The sequence below is a fragment of the Cricetulus griseus genome, chromosome 3, assembly GCF_003668045.3.
Source record: "Cricetulus griseus strain 17A/GY chromosome 3, alternate assembly CriGri-PICRH-1.0, whole genome shotgun sequence".
NCBI classification, from domain to species: Eukaryota; Metazoa; Chordata; class Mammalia; order Rodentia; family Cricetidae; genus Cricetulus; species Cricetulus griseus.
The window spans coordinates 80,833,981-80,848,309 of record NC_048596.1 but is presented as its reverse complement, the minus strand read 5'-3'; the positions used below and the strand labels follow the sequence as shown (position 1 = coordinate 80,848,309).

The window sequence follows — 14,329 nt, the reverse complement described above, 5'->3', positions numbered from 1 at the left end:
GTATGCATTTTATAAGCTATTTTATTTACCTGCTTGCTTGCTTGAGAAAAGGTTATGTGATATAGTTCAAAAAAGATCCTATCTCTGCTTCGAAAGTGTGGAGAATGGCCTTGCCTATGGTAGGCAAGTGCTCTACCATCTGGCACACCCCTACTCCTGGTCCCTAACTTCAAGTATTGACAAAGAAGGTGCTTATGTTCACATTCTGCCACAAGACAAACATATGTTAAGAGTAAAACAAATTTGTGTAAAATACATATAATCATGTAATAAAAATACAATGTGAACTAAGGAATACCAATGTCACAAAAGAAAGTGAAAGTCTGGGGTGTTAATGTAGCTGCCGGATGAAATGATTAACTAATTTGTTCAAGTACAATAAAAACTTGGGAGTCAGAAATTGAGATAAAGAGCTGAAAAATCTAAGGAAAGTAGAGCCATTGGCTGACCCTTTCTCCAGCACTGAAAATTCTCCCGAACTCCTCCCAAGTCTCTTCCTGTCCTCTCTAGCCACCCTGCAAAGCCCTCCAAGAACTTTGTGACTAATGCCAGTCAGCCAATTGCTGACTCTGTCCTAGATTCTAGGTTGCTTTATTGGCACAGTAGATAGGCTGTATGGACAATTCTCCTGTAATATTTCTCTCTTTTGTCTAAATAAAAAGGAAAAGTTTTTTTTTTAATTTATTTATTATGTATACAACATTCTGCTTCCATGTATATCTGGACACCAGAAGAGGGCACCAGATCTCATTCAAGGTGGCTGTGAGCCACCATGTAGTTGCTGGGAATTGAACTCAGGACCTCTGGAAGAACAGTCAGTGCTCTTAACCTCTGAGCCATCTCTCCAGCCCAAAATGGAAAAGTTTTAACTTTAACAATACAAAACTAAGCCAGGCATTGGTGGCACACGCCTTAAATCCCAGCCCTTGGGAGGCAGAGGCAGGCGGATCTCTGTGAGTTCGAGACCAGCCTGGTCTACAAGAGCTAGTTCCAGGACAACCTCCAAAGCCACAGAGAAATCCTGTCTCGGGGTCAGGGTCGGGGGGCACAATACAAAACTATATACAATAAGAACAATTACCAAGGAAGAAATGTATTTACAATGTTCAGTCCATTAGTGTTTGACAACTTTAGAGACAATATTCCTCTCTTGATGAGTCCAAAGTTTTGGAATTTACTTCCTATTAAGGAAAACTATAACTATCTCATCTTCAATTCCATTAAAGACCCCAGAAGGATATACTATTACTGAGTAAACAGAAAATGCAGTGCAAGTCACTTCCAAAAAAACAGATATCTGGCTGCCTGGGCAGTCACCCAGGGTTTCTCTGCAACATTTGGGCATCCATCTTCAGCCTATACCTAGAACATCTGGCAGACTTTCTATGAAGCAGGAATTTAAAAGGACTGTCCCACTTTATCTTGGCAAAGTTCAGCAGTCTTTTTCCTTTGTGCCCTGCTTGTCCAGTTTTTCCAGCATACCATCAGCAGTCAAGACAAGAGTAATTTCTTGCCCAAATGGCTAGTTTTGTCACACTGAAAGAAAACTCCTTATGCAGTTTCTTCAGATGCCCATCATCTTCTTTGAAGTAAATTGGTGCTGCCAGGAGTAGACATGTCTCATTGTCATGAAAAGCCCTATATTAACAAAATGCTTTAAATATCATATCCTGTAGGTCTTTGAAGTGTTTGAAGGCCATCTATCTAAAATATATCTGTTTGACCTTGAAAACATACCTAACATGACTACAAGTTTGACTGTAATAGGTGACTAACTACTACCCTGAATTTCTTTATTATTCTAAATAGTTTGTAATAATAATAACTTTAAGGACTAGAAATTTTCATTACATTGTTAAATGAGCTACGTAGGTACAATACCTTAAACAAGAGTAGAAATGTATGTATAGTATGTTCTAATAAAAATAACCTTAAATTTGGATCATACAAAAACTGATACCAATGTAAAATATTTGAGACTAATAATGGTTGTCCAAAAGTAGACTTAACAATCATTTTATCCCATCATTCAGAAAGAGAATCCCTGAATTTAATCTCCATTGTTGCTTTTTTTCTGACCATGATGAATAACAATTTGTAACCTGTTGTAGAATATTATTTTAAGGTGTATTACTGTTGTTTATATTGTATTTGTTTAACTCTGTGAAGCTGTGTTACTGTGCCTGTCTAAAACACCGAATAGTCTAATAAAGAACTGAATGGCCAATAGGAGAGAGAATAAGGCAGGGATGGCAGGCAGAGAGTAAAAATAGAAGGAGAAACAAGGAAGAGGAGGAGCAAGAGAACAAGGAGGGGTGGATATCAGGGGCCAGCCACCCAGCTACACAGCAAGCCATGGAGAAAGAAATAAAGAAAGGTATACAGAAGTAGAGAAAGGAAAAAGACTAGAGGCAAAAGGTAGCTGGGATAATTTAAGAAAAGCTGGCAAGAAACAAGCCAAGCTAAGATTGGGCATTCATAACTAAGAATAAGCCTTCATGTGTGATTTATTTGGGAGCTGGATTGTGGGCCCCCAGGAGTAAATAGACAACATTTTGGCATCTAAAGTGGGCTCAAATATCTGTCTAGAGTCTGGGAAAGCTGAAGAAAAAAATAGGGCTCCTTTAAGAAACCCTGATGTATAGCAGCACACTCAAGCAGCATTTTTCACGCTAAACAGAAACAAACAAACAAACAAACAAAACCCTAAAAAAACCCCACCTGCTACAGGCAAGCATCAGTGTTCCAGAGCTCTGGGTAGTTGAATGCAGTTCCTGGTCAAGTACCTCTGACCAGCCTGCAAGCTTTGGGCTTGGCTTTCATAACCCGATCCAAGAGTAGGTAGGGCCAGCCTATAGAGCATGTGGAGGATCCAGGTGTAGTAGCTTAACAGTTTAAAGTTTGCTTGTGCAATCAAAAAAGACAAAAGAGTAAAAAAATCACACAATAGTAACTAACTCCCCTAAGTGATGGCAAACATCCATAACCCACCAAATGACCCAAAACTACCCAACCCACCTCTTGGGAATGTGGGTGTTGTGTTCACTAGAATGCTTCCTATTGTCTGGGGGCACTGGTATCTTTGGAAGACCCTGAGAAAATTGGGATAATGTTTAAGTCTTGGGAGAACTAGCTGTTGTCTAGTGTCAATGTGATGGGAAAATGTGGGGCTTATCTGGAAGTCTGGCTGGAGTAGTCTATGAGGCTGACCCATCTCAGCAAGCATCCTTGAAGTTGTTCTGGGTGTAGAACTCCGAGAAAACTAAAACAAATGTACTCTGAGAGGCTGGGTCACCTGGGCCATCCTATTTCATCGGTCTGGTCCCTTTGCTCTGAACTTTCATAAACTTTCAAAGGTAACATACATATCTGCATTAACATATGTATGTACTATGCACTGTATATACACCAGCCAAAGATGATTCTTTGTTTTATACATTACCTGTCTTGAAGTTTTCTTTATATCTGTAGCCAAGATTTTCAGGGGTCTCCCCCAAGCAAATCTCATCTCTATCAACCTTGACTGAATCCACAGCCTTTCATTTTCTGTGGAAACAAAAGCATAACCTCTTCCCCATGAAATTTCAGAGCAAGTTATAAGCTTATATAACATATGTGTTTCAAAACCACATTCATTTATTTTCAAATCCTCCTTTCTTTTATAAAGTAAGAAACCAAGAAACAGAAACAATCTTAGTTTATCAAGATCACACAACAAACTCCTTTGGGTCCAGGTTGTCTAACTTCAGGGTTCATAATCTTTTGTTTTGTTATTTTGGTCTTTGGTTTTTCAAGACAGGGTTTCTCTGTGTAGCCTGGCTATCCTGGAAGTCAATCTGTAGATCTGGCTGGTCTGGATCTCAGAGATCTGTGTTGGGATTAAAAGCCTCTGCCACCACTGCCCAGCTCAGGGTTCATACTCTTAACCATAATGTTACGATGTTTTTTATAAGGTTAGTATTTTCTGTAATGGTTTATAAAAACTTAGGAAGATAAAGCACATGTTATCAAAGCTATAAAAAGTTAACATGCGAACCAAAAGTTGAAAAAATTAAATAACAAAAAATAATAGGATAAAATTCTACCCACAACAAACACATGCACAGCTGCATAATTTACTTATAACTTCAACAAGTTAATTAGGAATATTCAAGGTTTTTTTTTGATAAAGACAAAAAAGATAACTGGTGAAATTATTTTTTAAAAAACTTTCCCCTGGTAAACAATTTTCAATTTGGAAAAATTTTAGTTACAAGTTGTCAATTCTCACCAAGTGACTTTTCTAAGTGACTGTTTCAAATAGTTTTTGATTAAGCTTTCCCTCTCAGATTAAGGAATACAGATAATAAATGTAATAAGATTTCAGTTTCCTAGCCAGGTAGTGGTAATAGACACCTTTAATCCCAGCACTCGGGAGGCAGAAGCAGGTGGATCTTTGTGAATCAGAGGGCAGCCTGGTCTACAGAGTGAGTTCCAGGACAGCAAGGGCTTCACAGAGAAACCCCGTCTCAAAAAAAACAAACAAACTTTTTTTTTTCCAGTTTCTTAAGTACAGGGTACTTAATCATAAAAGAGTTGTAATGGCCCCTCTGGACTCTAGCCCATGTTGGGACTCTGGATTTGGTGGTAAATACTGACTGCCTTAGGTAGAGTTATGCATCTAGGGGAAGAAGCAGTGCTGGAAGTGCCCAGGAAAAAATAAAACAATTAGACAGAATCCCACTCAAACTTCTCCCCCATCTCCATTAAAGGTCCTAAAACTCTAGGTAGATCTCCCAAAACAGTCTGAGAACAGGCTGCTGGGAACAGGATTTGTGGGTATAGCAACAGTCATCATTTTTACTTCTGCTTCTCAGGCATGTAAGTGGGTCAGAACAAAAGCAAAATGGCTAATGGTATCATTACAGCCTTTTTTAAAGATACATGGAAAGGGCTGGGTGTGCATGTAGCTCAGTGCATAGAGGTAGAATACTTGTTGAGTATGTACAAGTCTCTGGGTTTGAACTTTACTGAGGAGGAAAAAAATAAGCCAAGTGGAGTAAATGTAATCCAGTACTTGGGAAGCTGAGACAGAAGAACCACTGTGAGTTTAAGGCCAGCCTCATCTACATGACAAGACTGTCTCAAAAAGAGTACCTGGTCTGAGTGAGCTGCTCCCTTCAATGAAGGCTGGGCTGAGTAGGTCCTAGAGTTCACAAGAGGTTGTACTCAGTGAACTGCCATGTGTTTCTAACAGGAAGCCAAGAACATGGGTAATCAGACTCAGATAAGAACACACATTACAAAATGTAGTCAGTGGGTTCAAAGGTGATCTAAGTCCGTGATACTGAGAAGGCTGAGATAAGGACTTCCTAGGTAGCTTAGGAGCATGAGCACAGTGGGGACTAAACTACACCATGTCCTCCCCCAAAAATTCACTCCCCTAGGCAGATTCATAGTAAGCGAAAGCAGACAAGACATATCAAGGCACCAAACACATAGCTCATTTGATGTTTTACATATTTACTTAGGTAGTAAAGGCTTTTATTGTTCTGAATGCTGAGTACAAGTCACATGACCAAGAACAACTGAAAAAGGAGATTCAGGAGCATGTGAAAAGGACTACAGCACCTTACAAATATCCCAGAAAGGTAGGCATACTTGTTACAGGCATTTGTTCAGTGCTTTGGAAAATTTTTGGCTATTTGGTTTTTTTTCCTGTTAAATGACCTTTCTCCTTAAATATGCTACACAAAAGGTTGCAAACAAACTGATGATAATAGTCAAATTTTTTGAGGTTAAACTGAAACCTCTAACATAATTCAGTCAATTAGTTCATAATATTAAATGTAAAGAAAAAACTTCAACCATCCTTTCACCTAAAAGTTAAAAGAGCCATTACATACGTGGCATGAATTCAAGTGCTGAACTAACTCCCTGCTCCCCTTATGCCAACAGGTTGAATTTATCGAAGAGCTGCCAAAGACTGTCAGTGGAAAGGTCAAAAGAGGAGAACTGAGGAAAAAAGAATGGCAAACTATTTAACTTATCCATTAACCACCCAAATATCTAAACAAGGCAGTGTGTACAAGTCTGCAGAAACCACAGATTATATGGGCAGACTGCTTCTGAATTGGATTTAAAGTATTTTGTAGTAATGACATCAGAGGCTGAATTCTGAAGTCAAATAGTGAATTCTGCTTTCATGTCAATGTTCCTGTAATTTGGCAACATAAAACAAATGTCATCAGTTGTTGAGATGTTTTAAAATCTATTTTAGAAGCAGTTTTTAAACCAAATTTCTACCCTACTGGTTTTCAAAACCTAACTGAATAGTTCTAATGTTAGTATACAAATCAGAACAAATCCTGAAGCTTTGAAAAACTAAGTAACTTGTTTTTAGAAAATTGTCCTAATTTTTGGAATATTTACCTAAAAGTTGAGTAAAAATTTTATTAGTCATATTTTTATTCAAGTAATTTAAGAATAGTTTGAAATTTGTTTCAAGGTCTATCTATAAGAGACAGATATCATATGATGTGGTTATTTAGTAAATTTAACCTAATAAATATGGTTTATAAAAGTATTTTTTCCTTGTGGTTCATGATAGTTTGATAAATTCAGCAGATGCTAATATATGAAATATACTTGTATGACATTATCCAAATATGCATGCTAGGGAATTTAAGGATCGAGGATTCCTACAGGAACAGACAATGAACAGTTGATAGGCAACTACTGGGCAAGAGTAAAAATCATGCAATCTATTTCCCTTCTGTTTGTGTCAACTGCTCCAGTGTAGCTATAGTCCCAGGAATGTTGACACCTAAGAGCTTGAACCTGATAATCTCATAGTTCCTGTGTAAAAGTCACATCAAGCTTACATTGAAGTAAAAGACAATTTAGAAGAGAGCATATCAATTTCTCATTGAAGGCCTGAGTCGTAAAGAATTTTTAATAGGAAAACTTGATTTTCTGTCATGAATATGGCTTGTTTCTGGAGAGCTGAAAGTGAGTCCTTCTGAGGAACGAGATAGAGCTTTGCTATTGGCTCTTTCCTTTTGAAGTGTTTGTTCCCATTTAAAATAACCACAGCATTTTCTGTCTTCTTGGTGTTTCCCAACAGGGCAACAGTAGAAGGCTTTCCCATGGTTTGGCCCATTATTAGAAACAGTAAGTCGCTTAGATCTTCTGCCACACTTGCACAAGGGAGGTGTCATCTTCCCACTCTCCCAAGGCGCTTGTAGATTAACGGTGGATGTTAAAATGGAGGGAAGAACTTTCAGGGAAGAAGTTCCTGGGGAGCAAGTAGATGAAGTAGATTTTTCTTCATGAACAGTGAAGGTCTGCTTTTTTGCTGGTGGGAAAGCTGGGGGACTACATGAATACCTTTTGGTACCACCTAAAAGAAGAGGTTGTTTCCTCAGAACTGAAGGATTCGGCGAGGCATTGGCATTAAGACTGTTGGAGGTAAATGGTTTGCATTCAGGTAATTTAAAAGCAGAAGCATCTGAGCCTGGATGTTTGGCTCCTTTTACATTATAGATAGTACTGTGAGGACTCTTATACACAATAGACTTGGATGTCTCAAAGTTTTGGGGAGTTTCCTTGAGGTCTTCAAAGTTTTCATAACTAATGATTTCTGGTTCTTTTGAAGCCATCACTCTCTCCCCAGAATTAAATGAAGTGTCTACATTTGTATCACTAATAGAAGGCACAGAATCTTTATCTTTTTCAGCCTGAGATGCTGGCAGTAAAACTACATCTTCCCACTCAGCCAACATAGGCAAACAGTCAAAACTACAACCCACTCCTCCATCAGGAACAACATTAACAGATGGGATGGTTGTAGATACAAGTACCAAGTTGGAGTTAAGTGCTGAGGACTTTGATTTGTCATTCAGTGCAAACTGCTCACTTTTTCTTTGTTTCTGCATAGAGAGAGGTGGATTTACGGTGGGAGAAGATAATTGTTCCATGGAGGTTGAGGGCTTAGCAGTGAAAAGAGGAAAACAATGTTTAATGTTGTGACGATCTGCTTTAGTATTGGTCTTTAGTTGTAATTGGCCCTTTATAGAGGAATTCACAGAAATTAAATTCATTTGAGCATTTTCTTCAGTATTTACTGTACTTTTAGGCTCCTTCTGATATATGCTGGGACCCTGGATGCTAATGTTGCAGGCAGATGTTTCTTTAACTTGATCCGTACTCAAATTTTTGACCAAAATCTTGGGATTCTTCTTAGTAAGAACCTATGATTCCACAGACAAATCCATTGCTTTAGAAACTGTATAATTTCTTCAGTAGACATTATATATGACCAAAAAAAAAAAAAGAGGGAACATGCCACTGGTTTGAAATCAATATTGTAATAAACCTATGACTACTATGCTAGAGCTCAAAATGACAGAATAAAGAGGCAAGACACACTAACCTTGTTCAAGGACCTAGTAATTTTCATTAGGCAACCATCTCTGATCATTTTCCAAGCAAGAAGAGCAGTGTTCCTGGAATCATCTAAGCCTGAGGAAATAAAGTATCAAACATTGAATGCCATGGTACTAACATAAAGAAATAACAGAAAACAAATCAGATTTAAACAGAAATTGGGGGATATTGTTAGTTTTATGACCACCTACTGACTTAAAAAAAAAAATCATAAATTGGTCTGTGGGAAGTTGTGACAGCATTACCAATACAAGATGGCTTGTATTTACACAGGTGAGACTTTGTTAGACAGCTTTCAAAAATGTGACCAGCATTCTGTAAAGACCATCATTTATTAAAAAAATAGTCATGTTTAGTTTTTTCAATAGTCCACCATATTATCTGGGCACTTGTGTTTCCATTCGATGTGCTCATTATTTTACTTTTAAGCCAACTAGAACCACTACATGGTGATCTTTATCTAAATTCAAGAAAGTGTGGTAATTTAGCTGGGTAGTGATGGTGCACACCTTTAATCTCAGCATTTGGGAGGCAGAGGCAGGCAGATTTCTGTTACTTCAAGGCCAACCTGGTCTATAAGCTGAGTTGCAGGACAGCCAGGATTGTTACAAAACGGGGTGGGGGGGGGTGGGGGAGGGAAGAAACTGGTAATTCACAAATCAGAAATAATTTCAGTTAAGAATACTTTTAAGTATGAAAGGTATTAATGGCACTACCCCCTAAATGAAACTAATATGAAAGATTTTACAAAACTCAAATAATCTACATAATGAAATGATTATCAGTTTATACGAACCAGAATGTTCTCGTCCTGAAAATTCTATTCCCACTTCCTGCAATGCACCACTTAGTCCTTTGGGTTTTCTCTTATAAAAAAGCTAATCAAAAGAAAAAAAGATATATTTTTAAAAAATATAATGACTATTATAGAGGCTATGAAGTTATTTCTCTAAACTTTTAGTTCTATCAGATTTAGAATTTATTATTGCTGTGCTGTCTTATATATTTGAAGATATACATTTATGTAAACATTCCAAGAGAAAAATATCTTATTTGTAGAAATTCACACTAGTAAGATAAAATGCAACCACTTTTCAACAGAGACGAAGTGAACATGCTCCCATCTTTGATCCTTACCTTGTAAGTTGCTCTGAGATCAATCCAAGAATTTAGGAACACAGGTTTTAACAGCTGCTTTCTTCTACACTCATACTCTAAGCAAACACCCAAGTCCCAGTCTGCATTGAGGATATTAAAATCAAAGTCTGTGATGTCAGTGCTCTTCTATTTACAAACAGAATGTATAAAACAGGACACAGTAGAGTAGTAAGATTTAATTGCTTTGCTAATAACTAATGCTCATATGTTCTATATTTTATACCTTATATACTCTCCACTAAGAAATTAAGTTGACGACTGTTTCAACATATTATTCTCTGTGTTTATGCAGGTGCATGTGTGTGGGTATGTACATGTGCTGGTGCAAGTGACAGGGTGTGCACATCAGAGGACAGCCTCAGGTGATCACTCAGGTGCCACCCATCTTATTTTGAGACAGAGCGTCTCAATGGCCTGGAGAATTATAATTTTAAAAGTATGAGTGAAGCCTGGGGGTGGTGGTGCATGCCTTTAATCCTAGCATTTGGAAGGCAGAGGCAGGCAGATCTCTGTGAGTTTGAGGTCAGTATGGTCTACAAAGAGAATTCCTGAACAGCCAGAGCTGTTACACAGAGAAACTCTGTCTCAAAAAACAAAACAAACATGCCGGGCGGTGGTGGCGCACGCTTTTAATCCCAGCACTCAGGAGGCAGAGGCAGGTGGATCTCTGTGAGTTCCAGACCAGCCTGGTCTACAAGAGCTAGTTCCAGGACAGCCTCTAAAGCCACAGAGAATCCCTGTCTCGAAAAACCAAAAAAAGAAACAAACAAAAAAACCTAAAGGTAATTTGTTTCTCTTGGTTAGTATCTGTGTGGCCCTTGGTTTTCTTTCCCAGGTCAATAAGGTCAACAAGCATAATTCTAGGTTAACAAGAATAAAACCAGAAATAAAGAACTACATAGTAGTAATGCTACTCCTTTTTTGGTAAGTGGGGCATATGTATATGTGGTATGTATATGCCACATGTTCACAAGTGTTGGGATGTAGGTGTGTGTGTGTGTACATGCATGCTTACATATATGTACATATATGCGGAGGTGTATAAGACTGACATCAGGAATCGATTGCTTTCCACCTTGTCTATTGAGGCATGGTTCCTCACTGAGCCTCAGACTTGCTGTTTTAGCTAGCTGTCTGCTAGTCAGCTTGCTCTGGGGATTCCTTGTTTCCACCTACATATTTGGATTACAGATAGACCACTGTGCCCATGTGGCTTTCACATGGGTTCTGAGGATCCTAACTCTGGTCCTCATGATTGTGTAACAAGCACTGTATCTGCTGAGCCAGCTCCTCAGTCTCAGTGCTACCCATTGTGACTTATAGTCATAACTCATGTTTTTACCTGACCAAGTAACAAAAGCACACAATTTTACTTCAGTAGAAGGCTCTAAATCCCCAGTAGCCAAAATGATTTTCTTCTGCTGCTGAATCTTATGAATCCATTTACAGAACTGAGATAAGCAAATCTTCAGAGGAACTCCTTCATCAACTTGAACCTGATTAGAGAGTCACAAAATCTGAATTCAACAAATAGACTGCATTTATTAGAATTTTGCACTACGAGGTGGCGGGGGTGGGGGGTGGGGTGTGGGTGAGGGGGGGTGGGACAACATACGGACGGGACAAGGGACGGGACAGAACAAAAACAGTTTCTGACTGACAAAGAGTCTATCTAGTAGAAAGATGTTAAGACATATAGGTAAGAAACACAGCAGTGACTTGAATTCAGCAACATACCAGAAACTAGCCTGGTAATACTGAAGTTTCACACGTAAGTTGAGTCTCACAGAAATAAAAGATACTGAGATACATTATTTCTGTAAAATAAACTGTCTCTGGAGCACAAACCCTGGGTTTCATGAATCCTAGATAAGCACCCTCACTCTGAGCTATAACCCTTGACTTGTATATTTATAGCATTATTTTGATTTTTTTTCATGATTCCAGTGGACTTTTGGAGGGGACATTATTTCTCTTTACACCGAATAAATTTAATTCCAAGTGGCATATAGTTTTTACTTTTCTTTTTGAAACTGACTTCTAAACTTTTAAAATTTGCATCATACCTGCTTTATTCCCGTCAGTTCTGTGCAAAATTCAGAAAGAACTGGATGTTCTTGAGGCTGAACATAAGCATGAAACTCAGATTCAATCTCTCCAGTTGCTGTACTCAACAAAACTGCTGGAAATTCAACTAAATAAAAGAATCATGGATTAACACTCAAATATATTTTATTTACTTGTTGCTTATTATTTATTTTGAGGCAGGGTCTCAGTAAGTAGTCCTGGCTGGTTTGGAATCTATATAGATTAGCGGTTCTCAACCTGTGGGTAGAAACCCCTGGCAGGGGGTCAAGTAACTCTTTCACAGGGGTCAAATACCAGATATCCTGAATATCAAATATTTATATTACAAATCATAACAGTAGCAAAATTAATTATGAAGTAGGAACAAAAATAATTTTAAGTTTGGGAGTCACAACATGAGGAACTGTATTAAATGGTCACAGCACTAGGAAGGTTGAAAACCACTGATACAGACCAAGCTTCAAACTCATAGAGATCCACCTGTCTCTGCCTCCTGAGTGCTGGAATTAAGGATGTGTACCACCATACCCAGCCTGAATACACAAATCATCCTAAGCACATACTGCTTTCATAGTAGCATTATTAAACAATCAAATCAATGGCAGTAAAAGCTTATTAGAATAACCAAAGCTGTGAGATAAAGTTTTAATAAAACTATATTAAAGAATAAGTCAAAATACCAAAGTTATGTCTCTATTTAGTTTCACAATTAAAGATAAAGACTATATGAGAGTTAAAATGCAGTCTATTATCATAAAGCCTTTTTTCCAAGTTTTTATCCACTCAAAGTTTTAAATATAATCTTAAAACAACTAGCTACATTGCATAATCACATACAGGTATTTGGCATTTTATCCTTTTTTTTTTTTTTAAAAGACAAGACAGTTTTTATATTAAACTACCAGCTTATAGCATCCTGTTTTCTTATTGGCTGGCTCACATCTAGAAACTTTAAGAAGACTCAATGAGCACTAGCTTCTGCCACTCCAAGTCAAAACTTACTTATTTCAGGGCTATTGTGGTGTTTCCCATCTTTCCAGCATGTAGACTCAAAATCAATGACAATTAAGTAGTCATACACCTGTCCTGCAAAAGACCAGAGGGTTCTTAGGCTTTGTCAATGTCCCCAGTCCAAGGCTTCAAAGTGAAAACAGGGGACTTACTGAACCGGCTTCCTCCTGGATTCCCACTTGCTGGTGCAACTGACTTTCTCCTAATTAATCCAAGCCGCCTAAAAATGCAAAGATCCAATAAAATCAATAAACTCATTTATACTCCAGTTAGAATAAGCTATCAAACTAAGCCCTGAACAACTGGTAAAAATCCCCATTTATGTACTATAATTGGAGTTGGGTATGGGGACACACACCTGCAAGCTCAGGGCTCAGCAAGCCAGGGCAGACTTGAGAACATAGGAAGGCCCAGTCTCAAACAACAGCTGTGTACTGACTGAAGTAAACTAGAGCTAGACTTTACAAGATTGGGGTCTTGTGCTAATTGCCATCCTCTCTCGGGTGTTCATTTTACCTGCGTGGGCTTCAAGCGACTATTTGCAAACACTGATTTCCTTTTATAGCAGCACTGAGGAACTCAGATGACTCTAAAGATGACTAAAAACCCTTTAGCTACTGCACTTTTCAAGCTCTTGCTATTTTTTAAGGAGATGACGCCTGTTCCCACATTGTTAAAAACCTAGGGGAGGAAGTAAGATAAACAGAGTAGTACTAGAAGGCAATTTATGATTAAAAAAAAAGACACCCCCAAAGCAAGATGTTGGAGTTCAAGGAAGGAAAAGGGTTAACCACGGTCTCATATGCAGGTGAGACAAAAATCTGATGAGTACAGCTTTAACTAGCAGATACCAGGAGTAGTTATTTTGGCTTAAAAAAAAAAAAAAAAAAAAAAAAAGACAAGCAGTCATTCCAGTATAGGGATCTGGGGTTAAAAGTTATCGGCTACTTCATCAGCAAATATTAAACTAAGGTGGTAAACAATTTCAGGTAATAAATATGTCAGTAACCCTTATTTTATACATGAGAACACTAGGTAATTTGCTATATATAGTATGCTAATCTTTGGTAGGGCTCTCCATCCCTGAAATCCATGCTATTCACTAATCTATCACATAGCTTTTTTTTTTTTTTTCCTCTGATTTGGATTTGGTTTTGTTGTTGTCTGGCTATGTAGACCAGGCTGGCCTCGAACTTGCTTCGTTCGTATTGCAGGAACGCTCCACTGTGCCTGGCATTGTTACACTGTGTGGACAAACCTCAAATGTACACAGCGTGTCCAAAACTCGAGAGTCCGCGGTTAATTCTCACACTAAAATTGGACGCAATGGGTGCAGTGGCATCTGCCTGAGAACAATCTGCACAGCACTGTCACACTGCAAGCGTTTCCCGCCGCCGAGCAAGAACACGCCACTCAGGGAGAAAGAACCCGCTTCCTCGGGCGCCTCCAACCTGGCGTGGATGGCAGCGTGGGGCCCGAGTCCGAGGTTGGATCAAGGGCCCTTTTCAGACCCAGACAAAACGTCTGCTGCGGACGACCGCCGCCAACCCTGCGGGGAAACCCCTAGCGTACCGGGCCAGCCTCTTGGTAGCCATTCCTGACGCTCCGTTCCTCAGAGTCCAACGGCCGGAAGTCGGCTGCCCTC

The 14,329-nt window shown here is 38.7% G+C and overlaps 2 protein-coding genes across 3 annotated transcripts in view; one reads left to right on the top strand and one right to left on the bottom strand.

Moving 5' to 3' along the window:
* Acsm3 (acyl-CoA synthetase medium chain family member 3) overlaps positions 1 to 6,024 on the top strand; it is a 20,252-nt gene extending 14,228 nt beyond the window's left edge. Inside the window, exons 12-13 of the mRNA XM_035442263.1 lie at positions 5,511 to 5,630; positions 5,938 to 6,024. Of these exons, the coding sequence (XP_035298154.1) occupies positions 5,511 to 5,630; positions 5,938 to 6,024 (207 nt within the window). The remainder of the gene's footprint in view (positions 1 to 5,510; positions 5,631 to 5,937) is intronic.
* On the bottom strand, positions 5,483 to 14,329 carry Eri2 (ERI1 exoribonuclease family member 2). 2 transcript variants are annotated; one of them, XM_027410192.2, is made up of 9 exons: positions 14,257 to 14,329; positions 12,837 to 12,904; positions 12,676 to 12,759; positions 11,652 to 11,779; positions 10,928 to 11,081; positions 9,565 to 9,665; positions 9,224 to 9,305; positions 8,414 to 8,502; positions 5,483 to 8,231 (listed from the first exon to the last, which is right to left on the bottom strand). In XM_027410192.2, the coding sequence occupies exons 1-9, from the start codon at positions 14,277 to 14,279 to the stop codon at positions 6,897 to 6,899; spliced, it is 2,064 nt and encodes a 687-aa protein (XP_027265993.1). In that variant the 5' UTR covers positions 14,280 to 14,329; the 3' UTR covers positions 5,483 to 6,896. The 2 variants fall into 2 exon arrangements, with proteins under 2 accessions (XP_027265993.1, XP_027265995.1); XM_027410194.2 differs by lacking the exon at positions 10,928 to 11,081 and having other exon boundaries at positions 12,676 to 12,754; positions 14,257 to 14,285.

Excerpts from the sequence above, each read along its gene's own strand:
- Eri2 (XM_027410192.2), bottom strand. The coding sequence starts at position 14,279 with ATGGCTACCAAGAGGCTGGCCCG. Across the intron at positions 11,780-12,675 it reads CCACAATAGCCCTGAAATAA|TTGAATTTCCAGCAGTTTTG; the intron begins GTAAGTTTTGAC and ends TCTTTTATTTAG. Across the intron at positions 9,306-9,564 it reads ATCTCAGAGCAACTTACAAG|CTTTTTTATAAGAGAAAACC; the intron begins GTAAGGATCAAA and ends TCTTTTGATTAG.